At 38.4% G+C, this 19,042-nt stretch overlaps 3 protein-coding genes across 3 annotated transcripts; all 3 read left to right on the plus strand.

Moving 5' to 3' along the window:
- Positions 1 to 1,155: 1,155 nt before the first annotated feature.
- LOC145914121 (uncharacterized) lies at positions 1,156 to 4,823 on the plus strand. The gene is made up of 10 exons (XM_083001901.1): positions 1,156 to 1,348; positions 1,449 to 1,617; positions 2,022 to 2,161; positions 2,337 to 2,363; positions 2,464 to 2,641; positions 2,986 to 3,152; positions 3,446 to 3,497; positions 3,673 to 3,835; positions 4,342 to 4,412; positions 4,473 to 4,823. The coding sequence occupies exons 1-10, from the start codon at positions 1,300 to 1,302 to the stop codon at positions 4,561 to 4,563; spliced, it is 1,107 nt and encodes a 368-aa protein (XP_082858027.1). The 5' UTR covers positions 1,156 to 1,299; the 3' UTR covers positions 4,564 to 4,823.
- A 648-nt stretch (positions 4,824 to 5,471) lies between these two features.
- Positions 5,472 to 11,678, plus strand: LOC145914006 (dipeptidyl peptidase 4-like). Its single transcript, XM_083001782.1, has 22 exons — positions 5,472 to 5,562; positions 5,906 to 6,046; positions 6,113 to 6,204; positions 6,476 to 6,550; positions 6,618 to 6,670; positions 7,160 to 7,232; positions 7,585 to 7,705; positions 7,767 to 7,921; positions 8,004 to 8,098; positions 8,209 to 8,341; positions 8,629 to 8,769; positions 8,898 to 8,995; positions 9,195 to 9,391; positions 9,682 to 9,855; positions 9,914 to 9,983; positions 10,139 to 10,267; positions 10,424 to 10,510; positions 10,578 to 10,632; positions 10,697 to 10,796; positions 10,925 to 11,056; positions 11,117 to 11,190; positions 11,553 to 11,678. The coding sequence occupies exons 1-22, from the start codon at positions 5,487 to 5,489 to the stop codon at positions 11,676 to 11,678; spliced, it is 2,397 nt and encodes a 798-aa protein (XP_082857908.1). The 5' UTR covers positions 5,472 to 5,486.
- A 2,602-nt stretch (positions 11,679 to 14,280) lies between these two features.
- On the plus strand, positions 14,281 to 18,835 carry LOC145913701 (growth hormone secretagogue receptor type 1-like). The gene is made up of 8 exons (XM_083001446.1): positions 14,281 to 14,374; positions 14,858 to 14,989; positions 15,214 to 15,343; positions 15,619 to 15,747; positions 16,860 to 16,999; positions 17,203 to 17,441; positions 18,050 to 18,188; positions 18,575 to 18,835. The coding sequence occupies exons 1-8, from the start codon at positions 14,343 to 14,345 to the stop codon at positions 18,723 to 18,725; spliced, it is 1,092 nt and encodes a 363-aa protein (XP_082857572.1). The 5' UTR covers positions 14,281 to 14,342; the 3' UTR covers positions 18,726 to 18,835.
- The last annotated feature ends 207 nt before the right edge of the window (positions 18,836 to 19,042 follow it).

Genomic DNA, 19,042 nt, shown 5'->3' on the forward strand with positions numbered 1-19,042 from the left:
GCGATTGGTACAAGAAATAAATACTTTGAACGCTACTTGAAAAGCCCAATGTTTGTTTGGAAGGAAACTTTTCCCTCGCTATTCTCGTTTCATACATGTTTGTCATTGTTTTTACAAAGACTTGACCATGAAGCACATGTAAGGAAATTTGTCCTGTAAATTAGTGGTTTTAAATGCGTCAACCACACAAATATATACTGGCAACACGCCCTGTGCTTTTTTGCCCCGGGCTGACGTGTTGTAACGCATTTTCCAATTAAGGTATCAATCCGACATGAGTTTGTTTCTCGCGCTAGGTTAAGTTTTCTTCGTGATATGAGGCAATGGGGCATTTCCTACTACACGGCCGTTGGCACAGGCTCAAAGTTGTCATATATTTCGGTGTTTTTTTTTCGGAGCTATTCTCAAAAAAAGTACATTGTAGTCTGCCTCAAAGTTTGGGTTTTGTTAATCCAAAGCAACCGAAAAAAACATTAGGGTCTAAAGCACTGTTTCTTAACATTTTTTGTATCACGAACCCCTAAAACATTTTTTGAAAAGCCATGGACCCCTTTGCAAAAAAACACATTGCAAATGTCGAAATATTAAAACTCGTGGACAGCGAAGCCTTATGGACAGAGGAAAATACGTGGATTTTTGGAATAATGGTATTTCGTTTCATGGACCCCTTAATGCATCTTCTCGGACCCTTTGGGGGTTCATGGACCCCAGGTTAAGAACCCCTGGTCTGAAGCAAAACTGTTAATGGCGCGATCTTAATACAGTTTTACGTTTGACTGATTTTCCTCATAATCTATTAAACTTAGGGTTTAAAATTACAATGGAAATAATAGCGTAAATTATTGCCACTAATATGTGACAATATGTTACTATTCGTCAATTAAAAGAAATATAATAGCAACGCAAACATAGGGTACTTTGCCGTGTATCGCCTGTGATGCGGTATTTGTGCTTTTTTGCCTCGGGCGTTTATTGACATGTTGTTCCTGGGCTACCATTATTTTCATAATAAAGCCCGCCACTCCGATTTGTACGGGGAAAGTTTCGTGCAAAAGATCTTTTGTTTGCGAGATACGAGACAATGGGGTTTTTTCAAAATTAAAAACTGACCTTGCATATCAATAAAATGTTTGTCTTGCTGTTTAGATTTATAATTAAGACCCTCAGGCAAAATACTCTAGGTTATAAGAATGCAAACGTTTTAGTATTAGCGCAGATTCAAAAAGAACAAGTTGGAAATTTAAATTACTTGTTGAACGTAAAGCTTTTAACAAAGCTGTTTAAACAGGAGGAAGCAGCATGTACAGAACTTTGTTTATGCTTTGTTTGACTTTTCTTGCAGTCCAAGGTTAGTATACGACAAACTTTACATAATATTTTTGTGAGGTTTTATAATTTTGGTTTTAACATACAAAAACAATTAGTTTACGATCTACCTTAAATTTCAGCTTGTCACAAGAAGCGTCGACGCAGAGAAGTAAACGCTCTAAATGACTTCTTCGATACTTGTATGGCGGCCAATTCATTGAACGATTATACCTGGGAAAGTGTCGTGGACTTTGTAATCAACTTGGGATCGTGGTTTGACGATAACCAATATGAGTGCAATGTTGCGAGGTGAACCAATAGAATGGATTTATGGTATTTTAGGTCGATATACTGCTATAGATAATATTAGGTAAATATTTTTAAGTCAGTTTACAGAGGCAGGTGAAATATGATATTGAATGGGCGCGAATACATAGGTTTTATAAAAGATGAAAAGTTGTGCGTCTTGAACTTAAGTATCAGTCATTGCGTTTTTCAAATATTCTTTGTCCAATTTATAAAATTTGTAGGTATCGTGAGTAATTTTGCACAAGCTAACATTTTTTCTTTACATTCTTATTAGCATTACAAAGAAAATAAATTTTATATCACCCTCAGTGTATATTAATACCACAACGAATAAGCAACCGACGGATAAAGCGCATGCGGGATATAAACAAGAATGCCACTGTTTAACTGTGTTGTTTCTGCAGTTTTGGCGGGAGCTTCACGAATGAAGCTGGTTGCTGGTTAAGTGCGCTAGAAAAGCTGATTATGGAACCTGATTTAAGCGTGGCACAACAGTGCGTCTGTGATTATCTTTACGATACCCACGCAGCGAGTTGCCCTGTCGGTAAGTGCAGAAATACATTCAAACAATGCTACACACAGGGGGTGTGGATGTGGTAGATTTAGAAGTATTCATTTTTAGTTTCGATTACAAAAAATACGTTTTGTGAATGTGCGGCTTTTATGGCATTTCTTATTGGGCAGTTTCCGAATTTATATGTGTTCTTGTTTTTTTTCAGCTTCGAGGAGAAAAAGACAAGCATACGGTAAACATTATTTTTTCATTGACATGTAATTCTAATTTTATTTCTAAAGTAACCTTATTAGAAGAATTACACTCATTGACATTTCAAATTTTCCGTTCAGATGTGGATTTTGACGTGGTAATAGACGATGAGGATTGTCCATACGTTGATCCGGAGGAATACGCGAACAGACTTCGACAAAAAATCCAACAGGGAAATCTTGGGTTGGAAAACGACAGAACTTCTTTGGATCTTGTCTCTGTCGTAGACTTTGTACGCAGTGAAGGACTCTGTGCAGGGTAAGGTTTTGACCGACACAATAAAAAGTGGGTAAAATTTATCAAGTAAACTTTAGCACGTAAACTTGTTTAAATATGATTTCGCCGTGTGCGAAAAATAGCAGCATTCAGACAAATATACTGACATCTGCATCAATAATCTTCGTCTCAAGTTTTAAAGTAAATCTTATTTGAATAAGAATATTTGTGATGCCCTGCAGAGGGAATGTATGCCCTGAAGGAAAAAAAAATAACATAATATTGTGTCGGTAATGACTTTGTCTGCGCTATGCAAAATGGCGACAACCTTTAAGACTGAAGTTTATGCAGTGAAATCATTGAGAACAATCGTCATCATTTTCCAGAGACTGCGTTTGCGATCGAAACTACACAAGTGCTGCAGACCATCAGGGAGAAACGAAGCAACTTTCGTGTCAGTCGTGTTGGCCAACACGCCTTTCCTCCATGGTGAAGGAATCGTCGTCTTTGAGGCCAATAGCATTGCAAGTCACAAACGAAGTGGAAGTTTTAGGTATGCTAGCATGGAGGAATTTAGGCTCATACCACAAGTAAAGTTTCAAAAACCATTCTTTGTGTCAAAAAAAACCTGCGCCCCGGTATAATTAAAAAATATAGGAGAAAGAAAAAGGAAATATTTGAAGCCCAATTTGTACGAACTGGATTCATAGAAAGTAAGAATAATAACAAATACTTGACGATGTTTCTTTATATTATCCAATATTTCCGATATCTCAATAAAAGTATATGTATGAGATTTTGCAATGTATTCTGCCTTGTTTGAAATTATGTGCGTTTGAATCGCAGGCGCTGTTCGACCAACTGGCATCGAATGTCGTCGTGGTGTGGTTTTAATACAGTAAGTAACAAGGAAATCTCTGCTACCAAGCAGTATACGTAGTGTTTTTACCTACTTTTTCCAGATATTTAAATCAGTCGTGTACTTCTGTTGCTAAGGAGATATCATATGAAAATTTTCGGCGAAATCTACATTTCAAAATCCCATTCTTCCTTTAACCTGTGTCATTTCACAGCGTTGGTAAAGCAAAACGTAACAACATGAATTTCAATGTCGGTGACCAACTTGTTATGTCGCGTTCGGCAGTGAGTGACGTAAGTACGGTAACACCGCGCTGCATAGCCAACTTGAGAAACAATTATCGTCTTCAAGTCACCGATTGCGGAATTGAGTTAAAGGTAAGTTCAGCATAGGCAAGATTGCATCAATCTTTCTTTCTATCAATTCGGTTTGTTAGATAATATGGCAGACTATGTTGGTAGTTTGAATTTGGTAAACCAGAGACTTTCTTTAAAACCTAATGAAGACATGCTGAGCAGACGTTTTAAACATGTGACCTGCTGTGTTCGTCATCAATGCTAATACTAACTGGTTAAGAACACTTCCAGCCATAAGTCCAAGTATTTGCTGCAAAACAATTTCAATGATTGGTAATGCGTCATCGCAAAGCAGGGTGCTTATTTGTTTGGTTAAATTTATGTAGGAAATACTTGTGCGGTAATTATCACCAGAAGCGATTTAAATTTGGCTTGCACAAGAATCTATTCATACCAGAATAAAGAGTTCAATCCACGGTATCCTAACATTGCAAATTAACAGAAAATCAAAGAAACAGAGCTATACTTGTATTTCGCAAAACACTATGTTGTAGGAGTAACAATGACGCCATTTTATATATTTACAGAAAAATGCGACTCATGTAGAATTGAAGTCAACTGTGTGGAAAGTGTCAGACCCTCCTTCAGCAGTACCAAGGTATGCTAGCACTTTAAACATGTTGGAAAAGTCATGAATATAACATACCTTGCTCTGCAGGAAAGCGGTTATCGTCGAAACATTTGTGAAACGCCAAGCTGTGAAGCATTGTGATGTTGTACTGAGTCAAGTAATGGAAATAATCCAGTGAACATCAAAACCGACGCTTGTATCACTTGTTTTCAGCCTTTATTGATTGCGGTGTTAAGTATCTGTCATTCAGTTATAAAATTTGCCATTTGTGTTTTACATATCTGTGCTGGTCTTGCCAATATAAATCGGAGTTAACTGAATTTTTAGAAAAGGTAAATTTCATGTTGTGTGTGCTTTGTGTTACCAATCAACTGTTGTACATTTTGTTTAATCTTGTTATTGACACTAACCCTGCATAATAAAAAATGTAACATCAGAGCGTCTTTTTCAATATCCGCAGAGCGAAATTAGCAAAGTTGCACTGTAGTGTTTTAAATTTCACATCGCTACTTTTATACCCAAGTAAAAAGTATGTTTTCATGTGTTAAAATAGTCCCAAATTTTGGTAAACTGTCTTTAACGGTAAAATGTGACCATCCGAATTCGTATAGTATTTTCTGGCAATACTGGCCAGTTCTAATGTTTCCAAGCTTTGTATTGCATGTTCCAACGCTATGTTGGGTGATACATAACAAAAGAAAATTGGCAACAAAACACATTGAACGCCAAGCTCCAATTTAAAATTTTGGTGTTTGAAAGTTTTTCAAATCATTATTGTTTTGCGCAGAAATCCGCTACACGGATCAATAATAAAATATTGAGAAATAAAACGACAAGGGCACCGATAAAACCATAAAGGCTATAAGTCAGGCTACGAACTTTAACATCAATAATAGACCCTTTGGTTTTTTAAAGCTGAGAAAAAATCTGAACACAGAAAAGGAGGCATGTCATGTAATGTATGCGCAGTGTGCACTGAGTTGTGCATGCTGATATTAAAAGTACGTAAGTGGTTAATGGTTAACGATTGTGCTTTGTTCTGTTGGCTCAGCTTGCATCATTAGTCACTCAGGCTCGGTTCGGTGAAGGTGGAAAGGAAATATGACAAACTTGCGGAAATTGTGTGCAGCCGTTGGATCCCTTACTCTGCTGGTTGGTGTTGGTTATCTGCTAAAAGGTGAGTGAATAATTATTGTTCCTTATGTTGAATACTGGTGAAATGACAACAACAACATCTTATTTACGTGAAATACAACATATGTACATATGATATTGGGATAATCAAAGATTTATTTATGTTACAAAGAATGTTCTGTAATGAGAGTGTAACGATTTAGTGCAAAGAATTTCAATCGATTTTTTATCTACTTATCTATGTGTTTTGATAAATTGATTATAAACCCTATAGGGATCACTGTGACTAACCCAACATCAAAGTTTTATACAAAACATACAAGTTTGAAAAGAGAGCTCTGCGAAAATGTGACTAGACTTATACCGCAGCGCTTTTTGCTTTTCAGAGCACAATGATGAAAGCAGCAAAGAAATCGTAAAGTCGTTGGAGGAGAAACCAGAAACCAAAGCTCTCCCCAAGTTTAAGTTTGACGACATCTTTAGCAGCGCCTTTAGTTACAGCTCGATAAGCCCTATTTGGATATCTGGTGAGCATGTAACTATTCCTCTTATATGTTGCAAAGCGAACATATCTTGATTGCATTTTCCAACAGGAACCGAATACATTTTTCGAGATTCGGTTGGCATCAAGAAACGTAACGTGGTGACAGATGTTGTAGATACCTTAATGCCAGGATCTGTTTACGTAAGGACATAGTTTTCTGTTTATATGAAAATTTCACTGCTTTAAACCACAAAAAAAAACCATGATCAGATACTATGTAAAATTACTGTATTATAAATTAAAAAGAATATACAACAACAAACATGTGGGTATTTTATTTTGTTCCCGAGCTTTATCTTCTGTAGCTATGTCTAAAATATGGCAGTAACATATAAATATTACGTTAGTTGGGAAAGTAATAATTTAAGATCATTAAGGACAACATCTAAAGCTTATTATTTCCGCAAACTAGACCGAAAATGGAGCACGATCGTACAAAGTATCATCGACACAGGAATATATTCTCTTGCTCACAAACTACTTGAAGGTATCTTTAAAACACAACAGCCATATTTTTCAAACGATTAATTAGAAATTTTGTAAATTTTGTTCAGGGTTGGCGACATTCATACAACGGGACGTACATTGTTTTCGACGTTGCTGCACAGTAGGTTTCATTATTGTTAGTTACAGTTGAACGTATATTACGACTCAAGCTTAGCTATGGCCACAAGTAGTATTTTTATGATGTAAGTATGTCGCCCATTTAAGCGAAGTTTCATAATATTCAATAAGAGCTTTGTGATATTTTGTGACATTTTCATAAGAATACATTATTTGACTAGGGAGTAATCTGGACCATAGCGTTGCAAAACCATTCTCCAACCTATTCCCAATTAGCACAGATTGAACGCAACATGATTTTAATAGTATTGACTTTCCGGTCTCAACGAATATTACGAGTTTTATTTCGCCTTGTTGGCATATAATTTGTTGCTCAGCAAACAAGCACTTGGTCGCCTAAAGAAACTTTTCAGCTGTGATCGAGCAAAGAGAGTTGTTGAGTGGCCATAAAACCTACATGATTTGTGACTAACCGCAGTTATAGGATCGTAAGCGACCGTTCAGATCGTAACTGGAACAATGCACTCTACAGGTCCTTAAGAAACGACATCACTTTACCTGACGACACGCAATACATCACTTGGGCTCCAAGCGGGAACGCCTTGGTACGAATTGTTTGCTAATGCGTTAAACCCTCGACGCGCTTGTCAATAACGAACATAGTTAATTGTTTGTTTTTGTATGAATGTGATCGAATAACGCAGTGACACCTTTTCCTATGTATGTTGAGTGCATAGGTTGTGGTATGTAGTACTATGTACGATGGGTATTTGTTTAATGTATCACTGCTTTTGACGTGTATATATCTTATTTGTGTATATAGCGTAAATATGAAAGCAACTATACCTCCTTGAATTTCAAGACGCTTTGGATATTATAATCCAACCATCTGTGGTTCAATATTTGCTTGTTTTACCCGAATAATTAACGGAGCTTGTGTTTTGTTCCTACAACTAGGCCTACGTTCACGACTTCAACATTTACTATCGTGCGACTCCCAACGACACAGACGTGAAAATGACAGACACCGGTCGGGCCAATTACGTGTATAACGGAATTCCCGACTGGGTGTATGAAGGTATAAGATCCCTAAAATGTAAAATCAACTTTCCAACGATTGTTGTGGTTTCAATTTGCAGAGGAGATGATCTCGAGCAATAATGTCATGTATTTCGGCCCGGATGGTCAGCACCTCGCCTTTGCCCAGTTCAACGACACCGAATGCGATCACATTGAGTTTTCCCGTTTTGATGGACAGACTTACCCACGAATGGTTGATGTCTCTTACCCGAAAGTATGTTAGCAGCGTCATACGTGACTCAGCAGATTATACTGTGTGAAGAACGCAAGACGAAATTTCGTGTTGAATATTTCAGGCCGGCACTACGCAACCAACAAACAAAGTTTTTATTGTGGACACTGCCACGTCAATCTCAACGGAAATAACTCCCCCAGCGGAACTTTCCAGCAGGTGAAAATTGTTTCCCAAAATATACTTTTATCTAAAAATGATCAAAAATCTTTGTTTAAACTATTCCCCTTATGGCCATTTTGTCAGCGAAATTTTTTTCTTTTTTGCAGTGACTACCTGTTCAGTCGTGTCACGTGGGCAAGTCCCACCCGCGTGATGATCACGTGGTGCGATAGACTGCAAACCTCAACTGTAATGATAATGTGCGATCTGGGCCCAGCTAATACTTGGGTGTGCTCAAAGGTAAACACCAGTTATCGCCGTTAAATATAATTCCTTTCACAACAATATAGTGAAGTTAGACGTTAAGTCGTATTTAGTGTTGCAGACTTACCCTAAAAACCATAACTACATAAAATCACAGCATTTGGTCTATATACGAGCACAATGTAGTGACGTGTACATCTTTTCACTTACAACAATGGCTGCAAAAACTGTTATGACAGGATTGCTGGATTCCAGTACATCGCAAACAGTTCCGATATGTTTACTTTACTGAATCCCAAGCAAAGGATTCGTCTTTTGTTTAGGTGTTTGATCACCAAACACCAAACGGGTGGCTCTTTCAACGGCGCCCTTACTGGATTCCTGTGTTCGGACAAAATTTGGATGAGTTTTTCATGGTGCTTCCCAACAAAGATTGGCAGCATTTGGCAAGAGTCGACAGCACTGTAAGTTGTTGTGCTCATGCGCAACTTTGATTTCGTAATAACGATGAGTCGTGTCTTTACAATATGAAAATATCACAAAATTTAAACTAATTCCATTCCCTTGAATGCCTTAACCATGCGATTTGCAGAATGTCAAAACGTTTTTGACAGAAGGTGAATATACCGTGACGTCATACAGCGCTTCTTATCCAGCTATTGAGATGTATGATGCCGCCAACGATTACGCGTAAGAGCATCAACTTAAACCACGTTTATCCACCGGAAACCAATGTTGCGACGGCCGAGCATAACTATTTTTAACACGAACCACTTTTGCCGAAAAGAAACTTAGTTTGTCCAAACATTCTCGCCTCAAACTTGATCAAAACGTAGATCGTTTTCCACCTTAGAAACGCCATCTCGTGGTAACCTTTTTTTGTGAGCAGTTATTTCCTCTCCACTTACGATGGAACCGAAGCCCGTCAGATCTACAGAAAAAAAGGACATCCTGGTGCCGGACAGACTGCCACTGACGCCCCGCAGTGCATCACTTGCAAAGTGAAGACAAAATACGACGGGAGGTGCAACTTTGTATCTCCATCATTCAGTACAAATGGAAGCTATCTTGTACTGGGATGTAGAGGTAAAATATAGTTGATATAAAGGGCTATGAGAAGTTCTTAAATCACCATATAAGGCCTGTTCCATTGTTGCCTCACCTATTTAACACGTCTAATATTACCACGCCGATAAGCGCTGTATAGACTGTAGAAAAACAGTTTGCAGAAAAAAGTCAAAGCTATAAAACTTCTTCTAAAAGTTATATCCAGTTGTTTCAGGGCGCATAGCATTTATTTACTGATTGTAAACACAGACGTTTAAAATATCATTGACAACTCAGTTCATTTAATTTTGCATGCATACTTTTTTTAGGGGAAGGTCCTCCTCTTTACATACAGTTTAGAGTCGATCACACCGCCACTGACCCTGACTTAGTGTTGGCTGATGAGCTCGTATTGGTGGCTAACCAAGACTTAGTCGACACAGTTAATGCCACCCAGATGCCTACAAAAAGATATGGTTGGATAGACAGCACCACAGGATACAGTAAGAACCTGCTTTGTTGTATATCACGGCATTTTGTGATTCACGAATTTCTCGGCAGAGTTTCAATATGAAGAATGGCTTCCACCAAACTTCGATAACACCAAGCAATACCCGATGCTAATTGATGTGTAAGATATGTCTCACATTTATATATATATGAATTGTGCTCCATTAAATCAAAGGCATAATGAAATGCTTTCAAGACTTGAGTGATATTATGAAATTGCGAAAAGTAACACATAATTAGTGGCTTGCGCAGTGTCATATGTTGTGTTTTATTTAGTTACGCTGGCCCAGGATACCAGAATGTGGACGCGTACTGGACTCGTAGTTGGGCTCCCGTGTACGTTCCAAGCGGACTTGATGTAGTTGTTGTGCGAATAGACGGCAGAGGTTCCAACTTTCACGGTAGGTTAAAAGTATTAAACAGGAGTGGTGTACATTTTTCAACAATCTGTTTATTTTAACACTTTTTGCCGCTCAAAAATGTTTGCCAGTTAAATGAAATACGTTTTTTACCACTGCCCTTTTATGGCTAAACCGGTGAATGCTACTTCGCTAACAATAGGAAATTTTTGCCGGGTGACCTTTTAATGCATGAAGTTTACCAAAATCTCGGACAAAAAGAAATTGACGATCAAATCGAAGCCGCAAGGTGACGCTACTGAACTAAATTTTGTTAATGCTTAAACATATGCTTTCAATTACGATGTGTTTTTCAGGGTTTTTGGCGCGAAGTCGTACATTGATTCAAGCCGTATAGCAATTTGGGGATGGGTAAGTACATGAGGCATTTCGTGTGCGCATTTTCTAACGCAAATATCTTGAATAATCTTCATAGTCTTACGGTGGATTTGCGACTTCACACGCTCTCGGTCAAGGAACGGATATTTTAAAATGCGGACTTGCTGTTGCACCGTTGACGGATTGGCGATATTATGGTATGAATCTTGACGATATCAGTAAACAATATACCTATACCATGATAATATACGCGTATAGCCTACATATAAACAGTAAACGCTAATGACCAATTCATGCGCACAAAAGACGGAAGTTTTTAAAACAGACACCATCTATGCCGAGAGGTACATGGGACTTCCCCAAGACAACATAGGTGGCTATGACAAAGCAAATGTAATGAACAAGGCGGCCAACTTTCCCCAGTCGAGTTACTACCTCATCCACGGCATGGCAGACGGTATGTAGCCTAACTGAGCCTAACTTGTTTTTTCTAAGCATATTTCGTTTTGTTTGGTAGATAACGTCCACTTTCAGAATGCTGCTCAACTTTCGAAAGCCCTTATTGACAACGATATTGATTTCAGTAATTTCGTAAGTATTTGGTTGCTTAAATTCACTTGATTTCTGTAAAAGCTTCGCAGCTGTAGGGATGTGGATTTAAGGTTAGGCTGTTGATAACATGCAGTGTTTAGGAATAAGAGTGGTCCTATCTGCATATTAAATTGTTGCGTCATTCCCAATCCTGGGCAAAAGCATAGCATTGAATACAATCATCCACAGGCATTTTTATTGAAAAACTGTTTTAATTTATTTGCCTGTAACCATTTTTCCGAAACAAAATTGTTTATTTTCTGGCCTCATAAGAGTGTTTTAAGCACATTGATGCAAAAGTAAAAATACCAAATACCACAATGGTCGCCTTCATGGTTTTAACGGTAAACCACTATCCGCAGTACTATGCCGATCAAGACCATTCGATCAACAGTGGACCAAACACATCCCGCCACGTGTACCAGATGTTAACCAAGAACCTCTGTCGGTGTTTTGGAATTCCAGTTCCCGCCGACGTTTGGCAATAGAACTTATAAATTCAGTCTGTGTTTTTGTACATACCGTGTTTTCTAATTGATATCGAACTTTCAAATTAAAATCAAGGAATGAACACACCTTCCCATCGGTTTTGCGCACTGTCCTGTGCACCTACATTGGTATACAATGAAAGCGTGCGATCATCATTAAAAATGTATATGATATTCTGTCTCATTTATTCGCGTAAATCTTTGCAGCCAGAATGAGAAACTGTCGTTTAGTACTTTCTGTACGCCGAAGTCTGTGGACTAAAGGTGGCTACTTAATTGCAACTGGATAATTAGCGACTAAATATAGCAGCAATGTACGTGCGAAATAATTACCCGCGTTTATTGAAACGTCATACCTACAGGGGAAATGACTCTGAAATGATAAGGCTCAAGCTGATAAATTAGAACTTGTTGAGCTTTTCTCATTTGACGTCAGGTATCGTCTGCATGCGTATAGCTCAGCAGGAGCATATTGTCGCACTAGAGAATCTGGTAAAAGGTTGAATGTAATTGGAATATTTACAGATAACTGCTTCGGGATGCGCATTTTTAGTTTTGTATGCTATACATGCAGAAATAAACTTGCAGTTTAAGTTTTTATTTTTTTCGGATGGAAATTTCAATTTATACAATATTTTGTTTAAACGTACAAATATTAGGTATTTTTTTATATTTAGGTCATAGTAACAGAGGCTTTATATATCACATACATCACCGCAGTGTTTCCCAACAACCGATTTGCCTAACGAAAAGTTGTGTAATTTACCAGTTTTGAAAACGAGTTCACCTAAATAGCAAATTACCCATATGTCTCGTTCCAAATCTTTGACCAATACCTTATTCTTATCGCTGCAACAGTCGTAAATCTAGCTTCAAAATATAGGAAAAATTCGAACATCAAGGAACAAAATTCCACAAACATTTTTAGCTTACGACGCCCCATGATATATTAAAACGAGGCAGCTGTGTGTCGCGAAGCGCCCAGAAAGTGAATATGTCAATCAAATAGGTTTATAGGCAGGAACTTACGACACCAGTTTGACACTAAATTGGCTTTGATGATTACCTATGTATTGATAAAACGATTCCATAAGCTGTTTTGTGGCAAGTTGACCGATGGTTTAAAGAGTTACACTGGTAAACAGAATGGATAGGTTTCTACTGGGAAAGTGGCTATATAACCTGCAGAGTGTACTGGCAACTCAAGAAACCATTTTCGAAAAAAAATCTTATCTTGATTTTAGCTACTAGTGCGGCGCCTACTAAAAATGGTTATAGCGGGTTTAGTGCGCATAAAGTGGTCGAATATTATTGACCGCAGTTAGCGATGTTACAATGGACCTACAGGTGCCTCATTCATAATTAATTGAATCACCCTTCGCCTCTTTTGTAGACAGATATTATGTGTAAATACCGAATGAATCGCTCGTACACAAAACATGTTTCCGTAACGTCAAGATGTCTGACGTCTGCGCTGTGTTCTACGAAACAGATTACAGATTCAATTTACAGCACACGTCGTAGCGGTAAGCAGATTGTTGACCCAAAACACGTCCAAGACTTTCCTGTGAGGTCAGGGATACGTAAGCACGCTGTGAGGTTTTCCTACCGAAAAGCAACGCAGTCAGCTTTGTGGTAAGAGAGTAAATGTGTGACAGTGTTTACATATAGGTTTATGTACATTTGGTATTTAATACAATTGCTCTGTACTACTCGATTCGACTGGATTCAATGGCTACAGTAGTTTGGTAAATGCTAGCTCACACACACTAGTTTTTAGTTTTATTGACCTGCATCAGTATAGGGTAAGTTACAAGTTTATAGTGTGGTTAGTGTGGCTCCGAAATGGTTGCGTTCAGTTAATGCGTTTTGAAGTGTTACTTCCAATTAGTTTTAACAAATATGCGAAGCATTCGTAAATATTTCAGCAGGGCGGTAAAATGCGTGGCAGTCAAGCAGTAGTCGTCTAGCGCACGGGCTGAGATGTTTTCGGTGAAAACAGAATTGAAGAAAAAAGGATGATATTCGTCTGAAACATTAAAAGGTTTCACCTCGAGGCACATAACTTACCGTGTATAACACGTTTAGTAGAGGTAAGTATATTGTGTGGCGCAGATAAGAATTATGGTCTTGGTAGGCAGGAAACTGAAGCAGACTTTATTGCAAGAGAAATCCAACTTGTTTTATCTAACACTGGTAGTGTAAGAATTCTAGTAGTTTCTTGATATCGTTTGGAATTTTAACTCTTTATTGTCAACAAAGGATGTAGGCATGGGCGAAATATAAACGATTCCATCTACGATACTTGTATTGTACAGAAATTGCTAATGGTGACAACAGTCTATGTGCAGTAAGTCTCAAATTTTTCCAAGACGTCTCAATATGTATTTACAAGTTGTCAGTTTATGGATGTGTAACGCAAGTAACACGATATGATCACAACGTTTTTTGGAACTATTTAGCCTCCACTATAAAAAGTACAGTTTTAAGCTCGAAATTCCCTTCGTCTTGCTAAACACGCAATGTCATTATTTAACTTTTCAGCAAAAAGTATTAGGAAACCTCAAATGTTTGTTCAGTAAACAATAAAAAATGAACGGAACCGATTCTTTAAACGTGTTAGGACTTTTTCCCCAAGCTACTTCCACCTCAATCCCGGCGTGGATGCAAAATGTTACCAACATTCCTACGGAAGTGTAAGTTTTACTCTTTAAGCACTTACAGAATGAACAAATTCTGGGTAGAACTATAAAAACCTTATCAAGATATGATGTTGAACAACATGTGATCAAACCGATTTGAATTCATTTATTTAATCAAATCAAAATGTAAGGGAGACATTCTTTGAGAAAAACCGTAAATTTAAAATTGTCAAACCAACGTAAACTTCAATAGAAATCAATGATGTTCGGTTCCATGGGATGTTCCATTTTCTACATTTTCGAAAACTGTATAATAACCTACTCCCGTGGCTTGTATACCTATAGGCAATCCGCATAGAATTAGCGTCATTCCGAGCCTATAGATTTAAATCTAGTGATATTTTCAGCAATTAGTTGACATTCAAAATTTTAAAGCAAGGTCGTGGATTAAGAAATATATAATGGGTTCGTAGAGTTTGCTTTACACCAGAATTACATCAAAAATAAATTGGTTGTTCAATAATTAAACTCTCGCAGACCCTACCAAGTGCCTTTCGAAGAAGTTGACGTCGTTGTCTCCGCCGTTCTTCTCATCACGTTTATGGTTGTTGGAGTTATTGGAAACCTCGTGACCATATCCGTCTTGCTCACATCGCAAACTCTGAAGAGGTAAAAACAATAGCAGTAGCGCCTAATGTGTTGTAAATCGAAGGACTTTCATTTTACTGCAGCTTTAAACGTTCTTATCTTCATCTTTGTGTGTAGTATCCTAATTGTCTGACGTACAATAAATCAGTTAAATACGAGAAGTCCCGCTTATGTCTATAGATTCTGTACAACAACAAAACTTGCAAGGTTCTGCTGTATATAATGCGACTTTGTGGTGTATTCAGGTCCGTTTTCAACCAGTTTATTTTGAGCTTGTGCTTCTCCGACCTCATTTCTGCCCTCATCAGTTGGATCAACTTGTATCGGAGGACGTGGGGGTTCGAAATCTTCGCATTACCCAACTTTTTCTGTCCGGTAAGTGGTTTAACATGTTTACAACCAATGCACATGAATGATTAAAATGAGTTGAACCGACTTTTGCCAATGCCGAGGGTTGTAAGTTCAAACCCCACCAAGAGAGATGATGATTCGTATATCTCTCCAGGCTAGCGGGTAAATGTGCCCAAGCTACTAAAGGCCTCACATACAGGAAATGACATGAGGCGAACGTACAAACGTAGAGATTGACACCAAAGAGTATCATCCTCATCTTCGACTTCTTTAATCTTGACTTTGACAGTTACGTTCAGGTGTATTGGGGTGTAGACGTATGGACATCTTACGTCACAGCTGCGCACATCCTGAGTTTTGCCGTCTTGCGCTACATATCAGTGATCGCCCCACAACGCATGAAACGTATCACCAGATTTCATGCCAAGGTATTTGCTCTTCAAAAAACGTATTCGTTGTCAAATTTTGTAGCCTTTTTGTGTAGCAAGTGATATAGGTATGTAACATGTGCAACACTAATTGTTTCAAAAATTAAGTTCATATTCGAGGATAATCAAACGACGAATATTCGAAAAAACTTGAAAACCCAACTTACGTCAAATAATGCGAATCTGAGAGTTTGTTCTCCTCGCAACAGTGTCAAAGAGTTACGTAACTTGGCGATAAATCTTCGGTGAGCGCAGTGTGCTTTGATTTAAGAATCTTGTGGTATGTTATCTGTAGATGCGATGGGTTGGGCAATAGCTTTTATCAGCCGCGTGTCTGTTTTCATTGATCTAATTTGATAAACGAAGCGGAGAAAACAACTGTCACTAAACCCGAGATACCGGGCATTTCCTATTTCTTCCTTTTTTTTAAATGTGAAGCAGGAATGGTTTTAAAACAGGGTATAAGCTGTTGTATGTAACATGCATTTTCGTCGTTTTGTCGATCGTTTGATGCTTGAACTATTTCCCCTGGGGAAATTGCCGCAAGATCACTGTCACAATGTAGTGGTTACTGAGGTTATAACATTGAGCAATGTTCTTTAATGTCTCAAACAATGGAAAACGTCCGTCGTTTCTGCCTTGGAGTGGGTTCAAATTTGTTTCAAAATGCCCCGCTCAAAGTGACTTGTCAGTTCATCTCGTTTGAATCGATCTTCTGACCTTAATGCTGGGCAAGAAACTGACCGTCGTATCGATTTAACTACGATTAACATTACGCTCAAGTTTTGGGTTGAAACCACGACAGTAAGCAATAGCCCAGAATTGGTAAGTGGACGCGAAACTCCTCAACATGTACCTCAATTTTTGCTGTTCGATATATCGGTCGTTTGAATAATGAAAACTGACAGAAATGTTTTCGGGACTTTCAAAGCAAAGACTTTGATCCACGTCTTATACGTTTAACTGCATTTGCAACATCATTTAACTCCTGGCGAAACAAAACTAAGCTTTTGAATACTTGATCTTGGGAGTAAAATTATATCATGTATTTCGTATTATGAGATACTCTGTTTGGTGTAACTAAGTACAATATTCCTTTGTGTTTCTCGAAGGTATGGATCAGCATTATATGGTTGATTACTTTCGTTTGTGGTTGCGTTCCGATGGCTTTGTTCAGCGGCGCCAGAGAAAGAGACCGATTCTCCGACCTACCTGTCTCAAAGTGGCCATCCTGCACACAGAATGAAGAGTGGTAAGATACTTTTTCTCCGCCTGTGTCAGATTGTATGAAGCATCATGTCGCTTGTATAGAATAGTTATTTTACAATAGATCTGGTGTGGTACGCGACCTGAACACTTAAAGGGGGCTGCTTTTCGTACAGATTATCATAATGTACCGAAAATTTTATTATGTGGCCTCCGTCACATTTAAACGCCGTGTATATTTTTCTATAGGCTTACACAGTACGTAAGATACACCTACTACGCCTACTCCATATTCTTCTACATTCCAATCATCTGCGTCGTGATTGTGTCCTTGTTCATCGCCATTGCAATGCTACGGGGTAGAAAACAAAGAAGCAAGTCTCTTTCTCAAAATGCGGTGGCCAGGCGAAAGCGCAAGGAGCAACAAGCGTTAGTCCAACTCGCTTTAATAGTGGGGTCCTTCCTGTTGGGCTACGTGCCGTTTACTGGTAAGTCTTTAGTGACACACCCTGTCTGCAGCTCTCTTTAGTGACAGTTAGCAAAATTTAGTTCTGACTTACGCGGAACTGTCAATCACCGGGGTCGCACAACCCTCGTCGAACTAAGAGTTTGTCATCTGGCGGTGATGGTCACTGGTGCTGATGTGCGACTCCGATTCCCTTGAAGCGCTGGTGCCGTTTTTGAGAGCTGCGTTTTTGGTTGGCTTGAACAGGGCGTTTCGAAGAATAAGTTCTATTTTTTATGCAAAAGGATTCCAGTTTCAAAAATTAGCTTTTATTTAAAGTAACTCGATACCAACTGTCTTAAAACCTTATATCCCTATCATGTGGATCAGCGTGTATTTTTAAAGGTTAAGTTTTTTAAAAAATACGACATATCCGTACAGAAACTGAGGATGCCAATAGGCGAAATTAGTATTTCTGTAAATAAATCAAGATCTCATACTGGAACTGATCGTATTTTTTCTCCTTTTGGAGCTCTAGGAATATACTATTGACTTGTAAGACAGAACCGTCGGTCACCGACTTGCACGGGCTGATTCTTGTAGTCACTTTCTGACGTTTTCGCTATTACATATACTTACGTTGTTTTTCAGCGTTTGAGTTTTACACAATCAACGCTAACCCTGTAGGTGACATGGGCCTTCGAGCTGAATGGAGATTCGGGACGTTTCAATACATTTGTCTTCGATTTTCGGAATGCCTTAATCCAGTGTTTTACAATCTCGGTTCAAGGTAGGACACATTGAAAACACACCGAATATCACCAGAAAAAAAACCATTTTGTGGAGTGTACGTAATTGTAATGTACTAATTGTCACATGGATTGTCAAGGACGCAGATAACTTTATTATTTGTGGCGCCAGAAATATCCAGGCCAATATTGGGTATATTTTATAGATCAAAGGATTGTACAGTTTGTCATTACAGACAACAAACATCTAAAATTCGTTCTGTATTTCTCTAATTTATCGGAAATGACAACCAAGGACAGTCTCCAGTCGAAATATAAAATTCGTACTTAGCCCTTTACTCCATTGTCCGACATTTGGTTAAAACAAAATATCGCACATCTGCTCGTAACATTTTGCATAAATCTCGTCCATGTTTTTCTACCCTAGCAAACTGCGACGCGAAACGACTCTCTTCTGCCACCGCGTGTTCGGCTGTCCAACGATCGGCACTGAGCATTCGACCGACTCATCAGCAGCTGCAGAAGCCAACCCTAACACTACGGTGTATGTTAACACTGTTGCTTCTGCAAGGCGATGATAATGCAAATTCGCCAACAAGATACCTCATGTATGTTTGCATCTTAACTCCATTTTCCATTATTAGGAAGATTTGTAAATATAGTTGCTTGAAGAAATACTGTGACCTTTTTGCACGGCGTTTCGACGAGAAATCAGAAAATTTGCCTGCGTGATTTTCGAATACAAAAATTTCGAGACTGTTACCCAGACAGAGCTTGGCGTATTTTGTCTAAATTCTTCTGCGAGAAAATTGAACGAGATTGCTTCAGTTACACTTACCTTTGTGGAAACCACACAGGCACGGGAATATGGAAAACGTATACATCACGTATTGAG

The sequence above is a fragment of the Ascidia mentula genome, chromosome 9, assembly GCF_947561715.1.
Source record: "Ascidia mentula chromosome 9, kaAscMent1.1, whole genome shotgun sequence".
Lineage (NCBI taxonomy): Eukaryota > Metazoa > Chordata > Ascidiacea > Phlebobranchia > Ascidiidae > Ascidia > Ascidia mentula.

Coding starts and splice junctions, on each gene's coding strand:
- LOC145914121 (XM_083001901.1), top strand. CDS start 1,300: ATGTACAGAACTTTGTTTATGCTTTGTTTGACTTTTCTTGCAGTCCAA. Junction 1,618..2,021: donor TATGAGTGCAATGTTGCGAG/GTGAACCAATAG, acceptor TTGTTTCTGCAG/TTTTGGCGGGAGCTTCACGA. Junction 3,153..3,445: donor AAACGAAGTGGAAGTTTTAG/GTATGCTAGCAT, acceptor TTTGAATCGCAG/GCGCTGTTCGACCAACTGGC.
- LOC145914006 (XM_083001782.1), top strand. CDS start 5,487: ATGACAAACTTGCGGAAATTGTGTGCAGCCGTTGGATCCCTTACTCTG. Junction 6,047..6,112: donor AAGCCCTATTTGGATATCTG/GTGAGCATGTAA, acceptor ATTTTCCAACAG/GAACCGAATACATTTTTCGA. Junction 8,099..8,208: donor CCAGCGGAACTTTCCAGCAG/GTGAAAATTGTT, acceptor TCTTTTTTGCAG/TGACTACCTGTTCAGTCGTG.
- LOC145913701 (XM_083001446.1), top strand. CDS start 14,343: ATGCAAAATGTTACCAACATTCCTACGGAAGT. Junction 15,344..15,618: donor TACCCAACTTTTTCTGTCCG/GTAAGTGGTTTA, acceptor AGTTACGTTCAG/GTGTATTGGGGTGTAGACGT. Junction 15,748..16,859: donor TCACCAGATTTCATGCCAAG/GTATTTGCTCTT, acceptor TGTTTCTCGAAG/GTATGGATCAGCATTATATG.